The 22382-nt window shown below is 44.2% G+C and overlaps 1 protein-coding gene across 1 annotated transcript in view; it reads right to left on the reverse strand.

The window, feature by feature from the left end:
- LOC126522188 (probable caffeoyl-CoA O-methyltransferase 1) overlaps positions 1–22146 on the reverse strand; it is a 57244-nt gene extending 35098 nt beyond the window's left edge. Inside the window, exon 1 of the mRNA XM_072288836.1 lies at positions 22035–22146. Within this exon, the coding sequence (XP_072144937.1) occupies positions 22035–22097 (63 nt within the window). The 5' untranslated portion in view covers positions 22098–22146. The remainder of the gene's footprint in view (positions 1–22034) is intronic.
- Positions 22147–22382: the final 236 nt, after the last annotated feature.

The raw sequence follows: 22382 nt of genomic DNA on the forward strand, positions 1-22382 counted from the left end.
AAGTAAACTTTTGTTGTGGGGAAAAACAATCAGAAGAAAACCGTGTATATGAGAATAATCTATTAATAGATAATAAATAAAAGAAAGCTATGGTTGGGAGGGAGGACGATCAGTCTAACATGGTAGTCGATTGGTTCCAATTAGGTAATTTTCGATTGTCAAGCAAACATTGCTGTGGCTGAACCCGATAAAGGAGGCTCCAAAAGATGCGATCACAGGCACTAATAAATTTAGGCCAATATTGCGAAGCGGGATTTCGAGTAGTCGTTTTCTTGTGACAGAACAACGCCTGCAAGACAACAAGAAATGGTCTATTGTCTCCGCTTCACCACAGAATGAGCATAATGGTGAGGAGACCAGACCACACCTGTGTAGATAGAAGTTCAACGTAGGTATGCGGCAGCGCAGTCTCGTGATGGATACTTCAATTTTTCGCGTTTGACAAAAAACTCTGTGCCAAGGGTATAGAAGGTGTCGCTAGTCCACAGAGTTGGTAATTGCAGAGTCTGATACTGCCTGCATAATGACACTCCTGCAAAATCTAGCAGCAGTAACATAAGCAGTCAAAGGGCAATAAGAGAGAATCGGACCACTTATCGATGCCTTAGCTAGAGAATCTGCAATTTCATTTATAATTAGTCCTTTATGGCCAGGCACCCAAATCAAACGCATGCTTCTCAAGTACCGATTTACCAATGAATGAAACGTCCTCATTACGCGAGAATCACGAGAAGCAGTAAGGGATGAGGACAATAATAACGAATTAGTGATCTTCACGGATGACGTAATTGATGGTCCTAATTTACGTAATGCCAGCACCACTGCCATGAATTCGGCTAAAAAGATCGGCATGCAATCTGGCAGCCGAAGAGAAAATGTCCAATCAAGAATCGGGGAAAATATTCCTACTCCTGACTTTTCTTCCCATTGTGAAGCATCTGTCCCAATTACAATGTTTGTTTGAAGGTTCTTCAAATGATCTGTAATATACCGTCTAGAATACGATGTGGAAGTAATTTCGCATTATTAGGAAATATCATCGAATTGAATAACCCTGGTAACAGCTCTGTCGGAAACAGGAAGTACATCACATCCGCGCACGTCCAAAGAATCAAGTAATTTTTGCAGGAATGTAATTTGCGTAGTATGTAATCGTGGCCAACTGACACCGAAAAACAACGCAGGCTGTTAAATAAATGTTGTTTGGGGACGTCGGCCACGGTAATTCGTGAATCCTCAAGAAGGTCTGCACTGTCAAAAGCCGGAACCAGTACGAAAGAGGAGGAACACGGGATTCTAGATAAAGGACATAATTTGCATCAAATTTAGAAAGACCTAAACACATACATAATGCTTCTCTTTCTAAGAGGATTAGAGGATCGGGACTTGTAGGCTGGAGCTCCAGAAAAGAGCACGCAACTAAATTCTAATACAGGGCGAACGTATATACGGTATACGATATCATTAGGAGTGTATCTCTTCTCAATCCTATTCGACGACTGCTGAGGCTACGCAATATGCCAATTGCACAGGTACCTTTTCGTCTCACATGATCTATGTGTGGGCGCCAAATGAGAGAGGCGTTATAAATCATTCCAAGGTATTTAACAGACTCTACCTGTGGTATGTCTTGAAGGTGGCACGACAATGAGATGTGCACTGCGTCACGTATCGGAAAAACAAGAACAGCACATTTGCTGGCATTAAGTATAAAGTGACTAACATCTAACCACCTCTCCAGAGCACAAAGGTAAGTTTGCAGTCGTTGGTATAGCATGTGGATGTCGTTTGAAAATGCGAAAAACGCAATATCGTCTGCATAAACATAAGTAGTCACTTCTTGATGGCAGGGTAGGGTGCTCATGAGAATATTAAAAAGCACCGGGGAACGGACTGAGCCTTGCGGTACGCCTCTTGTTTGTTTGTACCTAGAAGAAGAAAAGCTGCTTTTGTAGCAATAGAATTCTCTTTTATCTAAAAACGACTGAATATACCCAGGAACACCACAGGATGCTAACCAATTTATCAACACAGTGTGCTCCACGGTATCGTATGCTTTAGCGATATCGAGCTTCACTGAGGCAGCATATTGCTTATGACATCGAGCGAGTTGTATTCGGCTTTCTAAGTAGACGTGGGGATGCAACATGGAGCAGCCGGCCCTGAAACCAGTCTCACAGGGATTAAGAATAGAATTATCATTAATAAATTTCATGATACGAAGGTGAAGAATACTCTCAAATAATTTTACTACGTTTGATGTAAGGGCAGTGGGCTTAATCTTCTCCAATACATGCCTTCCTTCTTGTTTCTTAAGCATCAATATTACTTTGGCAAGCGTCCATTGCAATGGAATCCAAGCATATTTAATTGAATAATTTACCAGGTCTAAAAGAACATGAGGAGATTACTGTAACAACATATTTAACATCGCATATGTGACACCATCAGGGCCAGGAGCTGTATTCGGCAAACATAGTGCAGTCTCATTTAGCTCAGATAGGGAAATTGGGGTAAAGCCATCCGAAGGATCTACTGCAGAATGAATAACCGGAAGCCTGGCCGTAAATCGATTTTCTAAGCCTTTGGCAATCTCTTCTAGAGAGGCGCCCAATTCTTGCTCGGTCAAAACGATCGCGTTTAATGCTAAGGGCGTTGGTAGCACCTTCTTGGCACGAAGAAATGCAAATAGAGCACGCATATTTTTTTTAATTTGATAGATAATCGAATGCCTAATATCATATTCATCTTTGGCTCGATTAACAGTCCGCTTAAGTACACCAGCGTGAAACTGATAATATTTCCAATTTGTCGGGAACTGATTGTGCAGAAGCATTTTCCAAGCGGCTTTTCTTTTTCTATAGTCCCGCATACACTCATTATTCCACCAACGACAAGCGGTGCCTTTAGCCGAAGGGATGACAACTTCAGCTTACTTCCGAGAACCCTCTAGAATTGAGCAGATGGTTGAAGCGATTTTCTTATCATTGGCATTGGTAAGTTTCGAAACGGATGAACACAAGGAAGTCTTAAATTTCTTATAGTTCACAAATTTGCATGCCTGGTATTCTAAAGATTTTATTCGACAAATGATTTCGAATGACACAGGAAGATTATCACTGTTGGTTGCTGAGTCAACTGCTAGCCACGACGAAAGCTTGATTCCAGCGCTACAATATGTTAAACCTAACACAGAACGAAAGTGACCTCTAGCAAACGTTACTTGTCCTGTGTTCTGACATGAAACGTGACTGCCAATAGTCCACTCCCATAGTCGCTTACCACACAAGTCCGTTTTTAGCCTCCCGACACGTGATGCGAATTGCAAACGTGCAAGTTACGTTATGCAAACAAAATTTCTTTTCTACAGGGAGCCACAGCCCTATCAAGTCGACGCCTACTTTGCACACTGGTGGGGCAATAAGCATCTAAAGTTTAAAATGGATGATACCCTGCGAGACATAAATCTATTGCCAAAATTTCGCAGTCAGAATCCATGATTTCCAAAGAAATTTTTGCCTTGTGACAATTTTTACTGGAAAGTAAATTGTTACTTGTTACTGATTGTTACTGATTACTGGTCAGTAATTGTTACTGATTACTGGTCAGTAATCCTCCACCTCGCGAGTGTCAATCTAATCGGAAAGACCGAAAACCTCTAAAATGAAAAGTTTTCTGTAGTGAAAGCCAAGTTTCTTGAAGAAGTATGACATCTGGATTAAGTTGAATAGATGGGCAAGATAAATCGGTTAAAGCTGAGAATATAGAGGGACAGTACCACTGGAGTACTTTCAACTGTCCAATGGTGTTGATCGTACAGCAGCGGCAACTGCCGCCTTCAGAATACTTTCTTTAATCATAGGAGATGGTTGGCTCTTCTTTTTTATTTTGGTTTTATAATTGTATAAATTGAGGATCCCATGCGTTTGGGAGCTCGAGTGTCAAGTTCTATATATGTGACGCTAACGGTGTCTGAATAAGAGGGCTCATCCTCGCCTGGTTGGACTAGCGGAGTAGTGTCTCTCGAATGTTCTGCAAATGTAGAAGGCGTCTCCATCTCGTTGCTAGGCATTCGAGGTGAGGCGTTAGATACTGAGGACTGCAGCGGTGTCTTAGTGGTCTGCATTATTTGCATCATCTGACTGGAAATGATTTGCGCTAAGCAATCAAATAGGCTGAATATCAATTTATCCATAGCTTTAGCCATAGCTTTTTCCACAACAGGGTCGATGGCTTCCGAGAGATTAAGATCCATGCTTGGAGTGTTGCGCGCTGTAACACCAGAGTATCCGTAGGCCCTGTCTTTACTAACTGCAATTGCATCTCTTCGGGAGCAGCGACGGCGGTTGATTATTTCAAAAATTTGTCATTTTTGAGCGCGAGCTGAGCAGTTCGAATAGTTTGATGTGTGTGTTCCCTCACACAGGCAGCCCTTTTGAGATTGTGCAGAGCATTCACTTGAAGGATGCCCATCTCCGCAGGTGCGGCAACGCGAGCTTGACTTACATCCTCCTGCACTGTGCCCGAATCTCCAACAATTCTGACATTGGATTCGACTTGACGCGAGTTGTTCTACACGGAACACAAGAGGCCGAATTTTTATTCCCGACGGACATGATGTGCCCACAAACGTTGCAATTACTGATTCCGTCGGGATCTTCCCGTTATTTACCACTCGATTGCAACGGTAAATAGCAATGACGCCTGCTGCGGAGAGCTTGTCCAAGGTTTCAGTTGGACTTAATCGGGAGTCTACGCCCCGTACAAGACCCTTGGTGCACGCAAGGTGAGGCGGAATAAAAGCACTCACCGGGGTGGAAGCGAATGAAGTGCATTTCAGTAGGTCTTCAACACAAGTCTGGTCGGGTGACCGACACACTATAACTCCCTGTCCGACCGCTCACACTAATGGTTGGACATAGTCTTAAGTTCCTTCTGATGTAACCTCCATTGCTAGGCACAAGCGGAACAGGAATGATGCTGACGCCACTGCGAAAAAAATTAATCTAGAGGCAATTCATTTGATAGCAGGGATGCTGACCAGGCCCATCGCACCTGATCAGGAGAATTGGTCGACATCAGCCCAAGACGGCTGATTCAAGAAATGCCAATAAATCAGGGACCAAATTAAGATTAGTGAGACACCTGAAACCCCCCGATACTCAGCCAAAACACCATTGCAGGTCAACGAAACTGCCGAGAGCTGCCGAGAGCCGAAGACCAGCAGCTGACGATGGAACGTATTCCAAGCTCGGCTGAATCTGGGACAGAGATCCTGAACTCTTGTACCCTTGCCCGGCTATTGATCATGATCTTTGTCTTCTGCATGTTATCCTTCAACCCAACTCGTATACTCTCTCTGTTAATGTCCTCTCCCCAGTGTTGTTAAACAGGACAATGTCATCTGCAAATCGAAGGCTGCTGAAATATTCGCCATTGATCCTCACTCATAAGCCTTCCCAGTTTAATAGCTTGAATACTTCTTCCAAGCAAGCAGTGAATAGCATTGGAGAGATTGTGTCTCCTTGTCAGACCCCTTCTTTATAGGTAACTTCCTACTTTTCTTGTGGAGAATTAAGGTAACTGTGGAATCTCTGTAGATATTTCCAAGATATTTACGTAAACGTCCTGTACTCCTTGATCACTTAATAGCTCTATGACTTCTGGTACCTCTACTGAATCAAATGCCTTTTCGTAATCTATGAAAGCCATATAGAGAGGTTGATTGTACTCTGCGGATTTCTCGATTACCTGATTGATGACATGGATGTGATCTATTCTGCAGTATCCTTTCCTGAAGCCAGCCCGTCAAAATATCAAATATCAAATATCAAAAAATATTGACTCGAGTCTTGTGTTGCCATTATTCTATAGGATATAATCTTAGTGAATATTTTATATAATACTGGAAGTAAGCTAATGGGCCTATAATTTTGCAATTCTTTAACGTCTCTCTTTTTGTGGATTAGTATAATGCTGGCATTCTTCCAGTTCTCTGGGACCCTTCAAGTCGATAGACAGATGGTACAAAAGCCGCCAGTTTTTCAAACATTTTGTCTTCACCATCTTTGATTAACTCTGCTGTTATTCCACCTTCTACTGCCGCTTTCCCAAGTTTCATGTCTTCCAAGGCCCTTCTAACTTCATCGCTAGTTATAGAAGGAGCATCTGTAATCTGTTCATTACTACTTAGAATGGAGGTATCATGGCTGGTCTAGCTAGTGCACGGGTCAGTATAGAATTCTTCCGCTGCTTTTACTATATCTTCGAGATTGCTTATGATATTACTGCTTATCTTTCAGTGCATGCATCTTGGTTCGTCCTATGCCAAGTTTCCTTTTCACTGATTTCACGCTGCGTCCATTCTTTACTGCTTCCTCAGTCATCCTCACGTTATAATTTTGAATATCCCTTTCTTTCTCCTTGTTGATCAGTTTGTACACTTCTGCGAATGCTATCTGATCTCTTGCGTTGGACTCTTTCATTCTTTGTCGTTCCTTTATTAGGTCCTTTGTTACTTGGGAGAGCTTGCCTACTGGTTGCCTTGGTGCTTTGCCTCCCACTTCAATTGCTGCCTCTCAAGCCAGCCAAGTTACGGTTTCATTCATTAGCTCTGTGTCATCATCTATCTGTTCTAAGGCTGCATATCTGTTTGCGAGTACAGCCTGAGTATGTCTGCTTTTACCCTTACTGCCTCTAGGTTGACCTATTTCTTCTTGACCAATCTTGCTCTTTCTCTCTTCAAATTGAGGTGAATCCTAGCCCTCACTAACCTATAATCCCTGCACTTTACCCTACCTATCACTACATCCTGGACTATGCTTGGATCAGCAGAAAGTATGAAATCAAGTTCATTTCTCCTTTCAGCATTAGGTATTCGAAAGTTCTGCTAGAATAGAACTGGCAGAACTTTCGGAGTTAATCAACAAGCGTAAGACAGCTGACATAAGGAAGTATAATATGGATAAAATTGAACATGCTCTCAGGAACGGAGGAAGCCTAAAAGCAGTGAAGAAGAAACTAGGAATTGGCAAGAATCAGATGTATGCGTTACGAGACAAATCCGGCAATATCATTACTAATGTGGATGAGATAGTTCAAGTGGCTGAGGAGTTCTATAGAGATTTATACAGTACCAGTGGCACCCACGACGATTATGGAAGAGAGAATAGTCTAGAGGAATCCGAAATCCCACAGGTAACTCCGGAAGAAGTAAAGAAAGCCTTGGGAGCTATGCAAAGGGGGAAGGCAGCTGGGGAGGATCAGGTAACAGCAGATTTGTTGAAGGATGGTGGGCAGATTGTTCTAGAGAAACTGGCCACCCTGTATACGCAATGCCTCATGACTTCGAGCGTACCGGAATCTTGGAAAAACGCTAACATAATCCTAATCCATAAGAAAGGGGACGCCAAAGACTTGAAAAATTATAGACCGATCAGTTTACTGTCCGTTGCCTACAAACTATTTACTAAGGTAATTGCAAATAGAATCAGGAACACCTTAGACTTCCGTCAACCAAAGGACCAGGCAGGATTCCGTAAAGGCTACTCAACAATAGACCATATTCACACTATCAATCAGGTGATAGAAAAATGTGCGGAATATAACCAACCTTTATTTATAGCTGTCATTGATTACGAGAAAGCGTTTGATTCAGTCGAAACCTCAGCAGTCATGGAGGCATTGCGTAATCAGGGTGTAGACGAGCCGTATGTAAAAATACTGAAAGATACATATAGCGGCTCCACAGCCACCGTAGTCCTCCATAAAGAAAGCAACAAAATCCCAATAAAGAAAGGCGTCAGGCAGGGAGATACGATCTCTCCGATGCTATTCACAGCGTGTTTACAGGAGGTATTCAGAGACCTGGATTGGGAAGAATTGGGGATAAGAGTTAATTGAGAATACCTTAGTAACTTGCGATTCGCTGATGATATTGTCTTGCTTAGTAACTCAGGGGACCAACTGCAATGCATGCTCACTGACCTGGAGAGGCAAAGCCAAAGGGTGGGTCTAAAAATTAATCTGCAGAAAACTAAAGTAATGTTTAACAGTCTCGGAAGGGAACAGCAGTTTACAATAGGTAGTGAGGCACTGGAAGTGGTAAAGGAATACATCTACTTAGGACAGGTAGTGACTGCGGATCCGGATCATGAGACTGAAATAATCAGAAGAATAAAAATGGACTGGGGTGCGTTTGGCAGGCATTCTCAGATCATGAACAGCAGGCTGCCATTATCCCTCAAGAGAAAAGTTTATAACAGCTGTGTCTTACCAGGCTTACGAAAAGGGTTCTACTTAAATTGAGGACGACGCAACGAGCTATGGAAAGAAGAATGATTGGTATAACGTTAAGGGATAAAAAAAGAGCAGATTGGATGAGAGAACAAACGCGAAGTAATGATATCTTAGTTGAAATCAAGAAAAAGAAATGGGCATGGGCAGGACACGTAATGAGGAGGGAAGATAACCGATGGTCATTAAGAGTTACGGAATGGATTCCGAGGGAAGGAAAGCGTAGCAGAGGGCGGCAGAAAGTTAGGTGGGCGGATGAGATTAAGAAGTTTGCAGGGACAACATGGCCACAATTAGTACATGACCGGGGTAGTTGAAGAAGTATGGGAGAGTCCTTTGCCCTGCAGTGGGCATAACCAGGCTGATGATGATGATTTTCCAGGTCCGCTTTTTGTTGCTACGTTTCCTGAAAAAGGTGTTCATTATTCTCAGTTCATTCCTTTCTGCGAATTTTACCAGCATCTCTCCTCGAGTGTTCCTAGAATCCAGGCCGTCGCCAATTGTTTGTTCACCAGCCTGCTTTTAACGCGACAGCGCTAAGGAGCTCGTGTCGCCGGTGTCGTGGGTGTTGTCGTCGGCGGCGTTGGCCGTGAGCGAAAGATCCCGCAAGGCAATTCATAAATAAAAACAACTTTCAAGATGGGCTGGGTGGGAATCGAACCAGGGTCTCCGGAGTGTGAGGCGGAGACGCCACCACTCAGCCATGAGCTCGATCATTCAAAATGGGACAAAAACGCCTCTAATGAATGCGGTGTTGACTTACAAACGCGCCGTAGAAAGTTATACTGCTGCGTATATCGGTAATTATGAGCATGTGAATTACAGAAGTCGCAGTTAAACGCGTAGTGAAGTACGTTTCCGCTACATTTATTCTGCGCTTTCCGCACACGCAGAGCCATCTTGCGGCAAACACAGAAGACCCCCTCCTCGCAATGTACGGCGCTTCCCCGAGAGGTGGCGCGCCACGCGCGCATTGGGACTCTGCGGCGACCGCTGCGAGGCACGTCGCCGCCCGGTTGTCCGTGCCGATCACGACGTTCCGAGACGCCGAGTTCTTTGGTTCGTTCCGCTTGCTCAGGCGCACGTTTTGTTGCCGCGCCGAACGCTGCGTTGCTCGACGCTCACCGCGTGATTGGTGGGTGCAAAGTCCGATGCGGGGCGCCTCGTAAGTGATCGCTGCGCCGTAGCGCATTGTCTTACACCCCTTGGCGGGTCGACGGGAATGCTGTCGCGTTCCACTCTTGAAGGCGAAGCTTAAGCGTCCTCCAATTTTTGTCCCCACTTTTGCATTTAAGTCGCCCATTACTATAATATCCTGAGTTTGCACTTTTCTCATCACTAATTCAACATCTTCATAAAACTGATCTACTTCCTCATCGTCGTGACTGGATGTTGGAGCGTGGGCTTGTACTACCTTTAATCTATACCTCATGTTAAGTTTGATTACGACTACACCTACCCTCTCATTAACACTGTAGAATTCGTCAAAGTTACCCGCTATGTCCTTGTGGATTAGGAATCCTACCCCGTATTGCTTCTTATCTAGGAGACCTCTATAGCAGAGGACATGGTCGTTACTTAGCAATGTATAAGCCTCACCAGTTGTTCTAATCCCACTAAGGCTGATAATATTCCAAACAACGCCTGACAGTTCCTCAAAGAGTCCTGCTAAGCTAGCCTCACTCGACAGAGTTCGGCAATTAAAGGTTGACAGGGTCAGTTTCTATTGGCGGCCTGTCCGGACCCAGAGATTCTTAGCACCCTCTGCTGCGTTAACGGTCTGACCGCCGCTTTGGTCAGGTGCTCCGCAGTTGCTGGGGACTGAGGGCCATGGGTTAATTGTAGGAATCATTTGGCAGGTAGTGGCCGAGTACTGCACCAGAGAAGCCAATTCCTGTTCTGTTGAGGGAGTGTCTTTGTTGAAGCTTTGTGGGCCTTCCTAATTTGATTGTACTTGGATTAGTACAGCCCCACTCACTCTCGGCATCTTTTGCCGGTGTCAGGCGTCACTCCAAGCCTGCAGATGTAAACGCCGATATGCAATGTGGCCCATTTTTAACGAAAGGAGCACACGTCGAAATTTATTTATTGTATGTGTGTACACAAAAATTGAATGTGACCTGCACTTCAAGTTAAAAGATATGTGTCTATCAAATTTTCTGCTTTCTGCATGTTTGTAATGAGGGAAACACTTCTGGGACACCCTGTGTATATATCTTGGGAAACATCTACAAAGGTTACACAGCCATCTTAGTTCTCCACAAGAAAAGCAGAAAATTATCTATCAAGAAAGGGGTCAGACAAGGAGACACAATCTCTCCAGTGCTATTCACTGCATGCTTAGAAGTATTCAAGTCACTAGACTAGTAAGGCTCAGGAGTGAGGTGCAGCGGTGAATATCTCAGCAATTAGCTTTTCTTTAGTAGCGATTCGTGTATACCCAGGGAATATAACCATTTAATGCAACGACTACCTCACTCATTCTTCTTGTTTCCAACGACACCGCATGAAATAGAAAACATTATAAGAAACTTAAAAGCAACGAGTGCAGGTCTTGATAATATGCATCCGAATGGCATCAAGCTCCCATTGCGCACTTGATCTCAGATGTTCTCGAAGTTATTATTCACCTGATGTTTAAGATTGGAGCCTTCCAACAAGAAAAAGAAAACAAGGTAGAATTACTCCTGCATTTTAAAAGGTTGACCGTGCCTTGATTACTAATTATAGGCCGATATGCATTCCACCCTTTCTTTAGCAAAGTTATTGAACGGCTGGTAGAAAAGCGCCTAAATAAATACCTATTTCAAGTTAGTATTATTTCACCATTACGGTTCGGCTTCCGCAAGGGCTACTCAACCGACCTTGTTCTCATCGCCTTAACTGAACAAGTCAATATGGCAATCGACAAGGACATGTATGCTGTATCAGTGTTCGTGGATCTAACTGAAGCCTTTGATAAAATTATCCACCGCATTTTATCCTTTAAACTTGAATCTATGGGAATAACGGGTCCTACGCTAACTTCAATACAAACTCACTTAAAAAATATAACACAAAGGGTAAAAATTAATGGTGTTCTTTCTAAAGCAATGATAACAAACACTGGCGTACCACAGGGATCCATATTTGGCCCACTCTTGCTTTTAATGCACGTTAACGACCTGTCTAATTGCCTGCTTTCTTCTAACTAGATTCTTTATGCAGATGACACAACTATCTTTAACTCTGACAATTGTGTAAGAAACCTAGTTTCGCAACCTAATACTGACTTAAACATCGTGTTAAACTGGTGCAATATTAACCAGCTCAATATAAACTAGTCTAAACTAAATTTATTTTGTTCACGCCCCACCAACGCTCATCCGCATTCCTTCCTCCGCTCTATCTTGGTAATGATCTTATCGCGCATAGTGTTTCCTGTAACTATTTGGGTGTAGAACTTGATTCTAACCCTAAATTTTATCAACACATAGCCAACATTAGGCAGAAGGCAGCCTTCAGAATAATGACTCTTTTGAAAGCTCGGTATTTATTTAACCATAAGACACTACTGTCTTTATACTAGTCATTTATCCATTCACATTTAAACTATTGCACTGCATGCTGGGGCAACACGCATGCTACCCACCTACAATCCTTACAAGTATTACAAAGCCATGCTGTTAGAATAACTACATTTGGTCCTAACCATTTCAATCCCGAACAGTTATTGCATAACTATAGCATTCTTACTGTAGACGAACTTATTAACTTTAATCTTGGTATGTTTTCATACCGACAACTAGATAACGCTCACCGAAATAGTCTGATATCTCGATCTTGTCTAACGAATACTAATCTTACGCGATTTGCACTCAACATTAATTTTATTCTTCCCAAGGTACGCACAAATTATGCTAAGCAGAGCATCAATTTTTCGCCCGTTTCCTTCTGGAATACATTACCTCCTACTATTAAGTGATGGATGTAAATAATTTCAATTTAAAAGAGTCTTTTCTTTCCTTTTCTCCCTTCCAAATGTACATTTTGTTAATACTTACGCTACACAAATAAAAGTTAGGTTGGTTATGTCTCATTATCCATTTACTTTCATAATGGCGTTCTAGTTACTTCTACTTCTGTAATTAGTCGAGTGTAATAATAAAACATTTTATTAGCATGTATGTAGCTGATTTGTATTAGTAGTGCTAAGTACAAACTCACATTATGTTTGCTATATTTTTTTTGCATTTTTACATTATTTGTTACAACTGTTGTTTATATTTTTACTTATACGGTTGTACAGGAGGTCCCATTACTGTCTTTGACGTCGAGATCTCCTCCTGTATAATATTCCCTTGTACAGTATCTTGGTTATTAATAATAATAAAATCTCATTCAATCTTAGGTTTGCAGATGGCATTGTCCTGTTCATTAACACTGCAGATGAATTGCAACCGACAAAGTGCAGGAGTGGGGCTGAGGATAAATATGCCGAAGACAATCTTCAATAGCCTGGCGAGGAAACAAGAATTCATGATCGCCAGCCAGCCTTTAAAGTATGTACAGGAATACGCTTATCTAGGTCAATTACTTACCATGAGAAGGAAATTTACAGAATAAAAATATGTTGTAGTGCATACGGCAGGCATTACCAAACCCTGACTGGGAGCTTACCGTTGTCATTGAAAAGTATATAATCATGGCACTCTGCCGGTGCTAACATATGGGGTAGGAACTTGGAGCTTAACAAGAAGCTCGAGAACAAGTTAGGAACCGTGCGAAGAGCGATGGAACGAAAAATGTTAGGCGTAACGTTAAGACACAGGAAGAGAGCAGTGCGGATCAAACAGCAAACGGGGATAGCCGATATTCTAATTGACACTGGGAGGGGAAAAAATGGAACAAAGCAGGCCACGCAATGCGTATGGTAGGTAACCGGTGGAGCAACAGAGTTACAGGATGCGCGCCAATGGAAGAGAAGCGCAGTCGAGGACGGCAGAAAATAAGGTGGGATGAAGAAATTAGGAAATTTGCAGGCGCAAGATGGAATCGGTTGCCACAAGACAGGGGTAATTGGAGGTCGCTGGCCTGCCTCCTGCAGTGGACATAAACAGAACAGTCTGATGATATATATATATGGCTCGTTTTTGAACGTAAACGAACATTCGAGTGTCGAATATTTTATGCAATAGAATACGAATCGAATATCAAAGACTCTTCAATTTGTATTCTAAATCTTAATAATTCGCCCAGTCCTTTTTTTACCAACATCGCCTTATTATAACGAGTCATTCTCTTCGAAATAAAGAGCTTTGCTCATTATTTCACTCACATATCAACGCGGGAGCCGACAGGCTTCGGGTCCCATTACGCTCGCTCCAGCAATCGCCACTACAGCACAGTTTCCGGAGTTTGGAGGCTCCGGGGTCTTGTAAAGATGGCACGTGTACAAGCCATTCTCACGTTGACAGGATGTTGCCGCCTAGCGCCGGTCCACGAGTCGGGAATGAATTGCAATATCCTGCCGCTGTAGGGTGACTACTTTCAAAAGTAGAAGTATAAAATATTATTTTTGACGGACTGCATGCACACGAACCGTTGTCACAGAGAGAGAGAGAGAGAGAGAGAGAGCACATCCTGCCCCACACGAGCAAGATCGTTGCTGTATAAATGATAAATTGACAGTGATCCTTCGCTACTAGAGACACTTCTCTCCTTTCCGGCGCGCTATGGTGATCAACCTGCCTATTTTAGAACTACCGCACATTCCAGGCTACGTCGCCACACTCTATTCTCGTCCGCGTAGGCAAAGTTTGACTGCGAATTGGAAATCGAAAAAATTGCACGTTATTGTAACTACATAAAGGTAGGGCAAAAAGCTTGCCGTGAGCGCGATCTGAAGATACGCAGAATATTTTGTGAGCCTTAACATGGTAGCCTGGATTTCGAATGTGCTACGTGTACGAGTTTATACGGGACCAACATAGCAGTCTACGTATTCTTTTCAACATTCGGGCATGTTGAGAAATGCCTATCAAAAAAGAGGAGGCTACTTGTCTCCTGATTGGGAAAAGTGCCGCAAATTAGAACGTGAAGCAAAACAACATACGGTGTACAGAGACGATTAGGTACGTTAGCGGAAGAAACATACACGCAGACGCATGCATTTTAAGTCAAGTTTTTTGGAAATCGTCATATGTGTCAAACAATGAATCACACATGCACATGAGAACAAACATTCAGTGAAATATGACAAAATAGTCACGAATTTGGCCACACGAATTTGTATTATTATACTATACCTACAAACATTCCACGGCTACCTTGCTTCTCAATATGAAAAGTAGAAACTTACCTGTCAAGAAAGCAGTCACGCAAGGAGACACGATCTCCCCAAAGATATTCAATGCAGGCTTAAAAGAAGTATTCAAGCTATTATACCGGGAAGGCCTAGGAGTGAAGATCAACGGTAAATATCTCCACAACCTTCCACTTGCAGATGGCATTGCCCTGTTCAGCAACACTGGGGATAAATTGCAACAAATCATTCAGGATTTAACCAAGAAAATTTAAGAATGGGGTTGAAGAATATGATGCAGAAAACAAATATAATGTTCAAAAGCCTGGCAAGGGAACAAGAATTGATCACCAGTCAGCCTCCAGAGTTTGTGCAGTGGTATGTATATCTAGTCAATTACTCAAAGGGGACTCCGATCATGAGAAGGAATTTTATAGAAGACAAAAAATGGGTAGCAGTGCATACGGGAGGCATTACCAAATCATGACTGTAAGCTTACCGCTGTCGTTGAAAAGTGAACAATGATTGCATTCAACCGGTGCCAACACAGGAGGCAGAAACTCGAGGGTTAACAAAGAAGATCGAGAACAAGTTGAGGACCACGCAAGGAGCGATGGAATGAAAAATGCTAGGCGTAACGTTAAGAGACAGGGCGAGAGCGGTGGCGGATCAAAGAGCAAACTGGGAAAGCGGATGTTCTAGTTGACATTCAGAGAAAAATAGAGTCGGGCAGGCGTAGGGCAGATAACCGCTGCATGATTAGATTTTTTTTTTTTTCGCTGGGATTGCCGTGCGGCATAATGTCATAATGGAGCTAAATATAAGCATGCAGGCCCGTTTCCTAGAGGTACGGTAACATTACAGAATGGGTGCCAAGGGAAGGAAAGCGCAGTCGAAGACGGCAGAAAATTAAGTGGAGTTATCAAATTAAGAAATTTGCAGGTGCAAGTTGCTGTCAGCTAGCGCAATCGGAGATCGCTGGGAGTGGCCTTCGTTCTGTAGGAGTTCTGCTGCTGTTGCTACTGCTGCTGCTGATCTTGATGATGATGATGACTACGCAAAACTGAAGGTTATTAAAACTGCATCCCTATGAAAATTTTAGGCTAGTGGTGTCTGCCGGTTTTTGGGAAAGTCGGGGCAGGCAGGCCACAACACAGCAGCGATACTATGCGCAGATTTGTGCACATTGGCAGCGCTCTTCGGTCACTGGCAGCAGGCTACCAGTTTAAGGTACCATAATACGCTACTTCAGGCATTTATTGTCTAATAGCTTCGTACACTGCGTATGTCCTCGGAGTAGTGATGCCGTTGTGGTCGCTCCACCTTCACCGTAGGGTCATGGTCATCCCGTTGCAGTCATGTTGTACTCGTAAGACAGTCGCACTTTCGTCATCATTTCGGAAACGTCACCAAACTGTCGCCACGTCACCATGCATCGTCACACCGCCTTCGTCGTTCCATCGACGTCATTCCGTCCTAATTATGCTGCCATCGTTCAATCGTCATTGTGATGCCGTTGCCTTGTCATCGTAGTCATTACGTAGCCGACATGCAGTCATCGTAATGCATTTGTTGTCATACCTTGGTCGTGATGTCGTCGTGGTCGTTCCATGGTCGTCCTTACAACTTCGTTATCCGATTCTCATCACGCCATCGCCACCTTACGGTCACGTGATACTTTCATCGTCACGCCATCGTCGTCATGTCGCCGTCGTGATTTCATTGTCATGCCATCGTCATCACGTTGTGGTCATGCCATCGCCATAAATTCACAAATGCAATCCAATTGTCGTCATTTCTTCTTCACTGCATTTAATTGTACTATCGTCATTCAATCGGTATTGTGCCACCGTTGTCAAGGCATCGTCGCCATTTCGTCGTCGTCATACATTCGTTGCCATACCACCGCCGCGATGTTGTCGTGGTAGCTGGTAGTAGTTGGCGCTTGGCCATCTTGTTTCTGACGGAGGCTTCGCCGTCAGGGGACTTGTGCGGCTCTTTAGAGTATCCCACCGATGAGCACGCCATGTTGTCAAAGAACATGCCGATTTCCAGCTTCGTCATCCGACTTCGTCGTCATACAGTCGTTGTCACACTACTGTTCTCATGTACTAGTCGTCATCCCATTGTCCTCGTGCTGTCGTCATCACGCTGTCAACGCTGCTTTATTGTCATCGCTTCAGAATTGTCAGCCCATTGTCTTCATGCCGCCGTCGCCATACCGTCTTCGTCGTATAATCTACGTTACTCTTTCTTCGTAATTCCATCGTCGTCACTGTCCCCGCAGGGGCGTCTGCGTAAGCAGGCGTTTGGTGTGTTGCGACACCACGTACCCGAGCACACGAGGGTTGGCCCCTCCCGCGTGTAGCCATGCGCGGCTTAGCCGTGTCTGGGGAAAAGGGGATCCTGGGGTTTGAGCCGATGCTGGGTGTTTGGACCTTTAAGGCCCCCCGGCGGAGGCAACACACCCCTTTGGCCTCTGCTTCACATAGACGGCACCTGCAGGCCGACCCACCTGGAGGAAATCGGCAGTCGCCTTTTCCTGTCCTCCTCTCCATTCTTTGTTTTTCTCTCCCACTTTTACATCTTTCCTGTCTTCTGTTCATTTCTTTGAACTTCCTATTTCCTGGCGGCAAGGGTTAACCTTGTGTAATATATCCAGTCTTGGGTGTATATATATATATTAGGTTATAGTGGAAACGTACCGCTGGCGTACGCAGAATAGAATTTTTCTAATCCTGTGACGTCCCCAGGTTAGGCTCCGAGGTGGGCGGCGGGCATTCCTGCCGAATACAGTATCCTATATATGGCTTCAAATTTCCCCACACTCCCTGATCGCTCCCTGAAGAGGGGGCGCATCGATGAAACCTTCAACAATATCCCCGTTTCTGGTCGCAAAATGTCTGACAGAAGCAATCGGTTCTGGTTACAAAGTAACTAAGATGGGAAGCGGCTACCTCCTTCTGGAAGTACGTGACAAGCTCCAATACAGCAAACTGACGAACCACCGCCGTTGCGTTTGGTGACATTCCCGTATCTGTGGGCCCCCACCGGTCTATTAACACTGTGCGTTGTGTCATTTCTGATGACGAGCTCCTTGAACTTAGTGAAAGCGAGCTGTTGGAAGGATGGCAAGACCAAAACGTGGTAAAGGTGCAACAAACTAAGTTAAGGCGTGACGACAAGGAAATTCCAACAAAGCATCTAATAATAACATTTGGAACAAGTGAACTACCTGATTCATTAGAGACGGGATATTGTAAACTACGCGTACGACCGTACATCCCCAATCCGCGCCGATGCTTCAAGTGTCAGCGTTTTGGGCATGGGTCTCAGAGCTGCCGAGGGCGTGCTACTTGTGCAAAATGTGCATCTAAAGACCATGCTTCAGACAACTGTTCTTCCACAACCCACTACGCTAACTGTGACGGAGACCACCCCGCCTATTCGCGATCGAGCCCGTCATGGAAGAAAGAAAAACAAATAATCGAACTGAAGGTAAAACTAAACATCTCTTTTCCAGAAGCGCGCAAGCGTTTTAGTGTCCACAACCAATCGAATCCGTCCTACAGTGATGTGACGCGCCGGGGGGCAGCGCCACATCTTCTGGCGGCCGCGCAAGTCACACGGAGTGTGACGGCGGTTACGCCATCAGCCCCCCTGGCGGGAGCAGCCACTGCTCTTCCGCCCCCTACCACGAAGGGCCAGCAGGCTTTCGACCCTGCCGGTCCCAGGGCCACTGCTCGTGCAGACAGGCCCGAAAAACCCCCGCGCGTGCCCTCTGAGCGGGCGTCATCCAGCGCCTCTGACGAGGCGATGGATGTAACAAAAACTTCTCCGGCGTCTCAGACGCCGAAGGAACGGCGTTGCTCCCTGGAGCGCGCCAAGAAAAAAGAAATACCCCGCATCAAGGGGCCTGGAAAGGTCCTTTGAGCCAACCTAATTCATATCTCTTGACACACAGCACATAAACACAAACAATATGGATACACAAATATTACACTGGAACGTGAGAGGGTTGATCCACAACCTCGACGATGTCAAAGAACTCTTACACAAATACAATCCAAAGGTGCTGTGTGTTCAGGAGACACATCTTAAATCTACGCAAATAAACTTTCTTAGGCAATACGCTATTTTCCGGAAAGACCGAGATGATGCTGTTGCATCGTCCGGCGGGGTAGCAATAATAGTCGACAGAGGCGTTGCTTGTCGGCAACTGCAACTCCAAACTCCTCTTGAGGCAGTTGCTATCGAAGCAGTTCTATTCAATAAACTAGTTACCATCACGTCTGTATACATCCCCCCAAGTTATCAACTCTCTAGCACAACATTTCAAAGCTTTATTGATGAGCTGCGTCACCCTTACATAGTCGTCGGTGATCTAAACGCGCATAGCACACTGTGGGGCGACTCACGCTGTGATGCGAGAGGACGGCTTATAGAAAACATCCCATTCACTTCAAGTTCCTGCTTGCTTAACAAGAAAAAGCCAACATTTTACAGCCCCACACATAAAACATTTTCTTCGATAGACCTAAGCATAGCGTCTAGTACAATTGTGCCATATCTCCAGTGGAATGTCATTAATAACCCTTATGGCAGTGATCACTTCCCCATCGTCCTAAACCTTAAAAAACAAAGTGAGTGTCCTGCACATGTTCCTCGATGGAAAGTTGATTCAGCCGACTGGACGAAGTTTCGCGAACTAACGCAGCTGCCCTGGAATGATATCTGTGAACTTAGCCTAGACGACGCAGTAGCATACATAACAGCGTTCATTATTGATGCTGCATCAGTATGTATCCCCCAAACGAAAGGGTCGCCCTCGAAACGACGTATTCCATGGTGGAATGAGGAGTGTAGGGAAGCCAGGAAAAAGCAAAACAAGGCTTGGAATCTCCTCCGTAACTCACCAACCACAGAGAATCTAATTTTTTCAAGGCGATCAAGTCGCAAGGTAGAAGAACGCGCCGCCGCGCTAAACGGGACAGTTGGAAAAACTACATAAGCAGCATGAATTCATATACAGATGAACGAAAAGCCTGGAACAGGGTTAACAAAATAAAAGGCCGCGAAACTCATCCCTTACCTTTATTAAATACACAAGGAGACACCCTGGAGGATCAGGCAGATTGTCTAGGAGCACATTTCGGGCACATTTCCAGTACATCTCATTACACAGATACATTCCTAAAATACCAGCGACTAGCAGAACAGATGAATTTGGGTCGGAAAAGCACATCCAACGAAGTATACAATCGTCCATTTGGAATGGCTGAGTTCCAGGCCTCACTGAACTGTTGCAACAAGTCCGCTCCAGGAAGTGACAAGATAATGTATGAGATGATCAGACACTTACACCCCGAAACCTAAAAAAACAATACTGTCACTCTTTAATTCCATGTTCTCTGCAGGCTACATTCCTTCTGTTTGGAAAGAAGCAATCGTAATCCCTATTCTCAAAGAAGGCAAGGACCCTTCGTCACCCAACAGTTGTAGGCCTATAGCTCTGACAAGTTGTATATGCAAATTATTTGAGAAAATGATTAACCGTCGCCTCATCCATTTTCTTGAAAGCAACAAGATACTCGATCCCTTACAGTGCGGTTTTAGAGAGGGTAGATTCCCAACAGATCACCTTGTTCGCATCGGGACAAATATCCGTAATGCCTTTGTCCACAAACAGTTTTTCCTGTCCGTATTTTTAGATATGGAGAAGGCATACGACACAACCTGGCGCTTTGGAATCCTCCGTGATCTGTCTGAAATGGGAGTTCGAGGCAACTTGCTATACGTCATTCAGAGTTACCTCTCCAATCGCACGTTCCGTGCTAGAGTTGGTAACGTCCTGTCTCGTCCATTTACGCAAGAGGCTAGTGTTCCACAAGGAGGTGTGCTCAGCTGCACTCTTTTTATTGTCAAAATGAACTCGATCCAGACTGCCATACCACGTAGTATGTTTTATTCTGTATATGTAGATGACATCCAGATAGGTTTTAAATCATGTAATATAAGTATCTGTGAGCGACATGTACAGCTTTGCATAAATAAATTGTCTAAGTGGGCGGACGAAAACGGTTTTAGGCTAAATCCAAAAAAAAGTACGTGCGTCCTGTTCTCTAATAAAAGAGGGATACTGGCAGACCCCGTAATCAATCTCAATGGAGAACGGTTATCTGTGAGCTGTGAACACAAATTCTTAGGGATCCTTCTAGACAGTAAGCTAACTTTTGTGCCACACCTGAAGTATCTTAAGGCAAAGTGCCTCAAGACTATGAATCTGCTGAAGCTGTTGTCACGCACAGCTTGGGGAAGCGACAGGAGATGCCTAATAAAGTTGTACAAAAGTCTAATATTGACACGCTTTGACTATGGGGCCATAGTCTATAATTCTGCTGGACCTAGTACTCTTAAAATGCGAGATCCTGTCCACCACTTAGGCATCCGCCTTGCAACAGGCGCCTTTAGAACTAGTCCTGTGCAAAGCCTTTACGTCGAATCTAATGAATGGTCCCTATACTACCAAAGGACATATTTGTGTCTTTCGTATGCCTTGAAGGTAAAATCAGCTGTGGATCATCCACGTCATTCAATTATTCACAACTCCTCCACAGCCAGGCTATCTCGTAACCGCCCAGGTGTCCGGCCTCCTCTGCCCCTCCGGTTGGAAGCACTCTCAGAAAAAACAGGGGTCTCTCTTTTAGAGAATGTCTTAATGGCCCCCTCTCGGCTTCCACAGCCTCGGGAGTGGCAAACTATCCAATGTGACATCTCTTTCTTAGAATTATCGAAACAAGCACCTGAGGCTCACATACAGTCACATTTTATTGAACTTAAAGAGAAGTATTCCTGTGACGAATATTACACAGATGCTTCGAAGTCTCCTGCTCGTGTTGCTTATGCAGCTCTCGGACCCTCATTTTCAACATCAGGGCCACTAAACCCACACCCCAGTATCTTTACGGCAGAAGCATACGGTATACTTTCGGCTATTAAACACATAAGGCGCAGAAATGTCGCTAAGGCTGTTGTCTTTACAGACTCATTAAGTGTCGTGAGAGCCCTGATTAGCTTACGAAAGCATAAGAATCCCGTTTTGAATGAGCTGTATAGTTTGTTGTGCTCCGCATATATCTACAACCAAGCGATTATCCTATGCTGGGTACCTGGCCATAAAGGTATAAAAGGCAACATAGCTGCTGACGAAAACGCTACGTCAGTGAGTTTTAGCGACACAGATGGAAATATCCCCATTCCTGCCACAGACCTAAAGCCTTTTCTGCACCGTAAATTGAGGAAACATTGGCAAGCAGAGTGGGATACACAAACATTGAATAAGAGACATATTATAAAACCAAGATTGCGGAATAGGATAAGTGACAAAACAGCACGGTACAAGGAAGTACTTCTTTGCCGATTAAGAATAGGACACACTTACAGTACTCGCTCTTACCTCTTGACTGGCGGGGATCCTCCTACTTGTAGTAGGTGCGGCGATAGCCTGACAGTCCTCCATGTTCTTATCCAGTGCCCTGCAATAGAAACGGAGAGGAAAAAGTATTTCCCTTCTGCATATCGGGAAAGTATACCTCTCCATCCTGCATTTTTTTTTAGTGACGAACCGCTTTTTAAACTGCAAATAGTCTGAGATTTTTTAGCCGGAACCGACATTCTGAAAATCCTTTGGCCAGTCAATTTTTAGCACGTGACTAACAGCCCTGCATTCAATGGCTCTCTTGAAACTCTGGTGTCAGTGTTCTTTTATTGCATAATGTTTTAACGACAGCCCATTGCCATAGCC

Source organism: Dermacentor andersoni, chromosome 6 (assembly GCF_023375885.2).
Source record: "Dermacentor andersoni chromosome 6, qqDerAnde1_hic_scaffold, whole genome shotgun sequence".
Taxonomy (NCBI): domain Eukaryota; kingdom Metazoa; phylum Arthropoda; class Arachnida; order Ixodida; family Ixodidae; genus Dermacentor; species Dermacentor andersoni.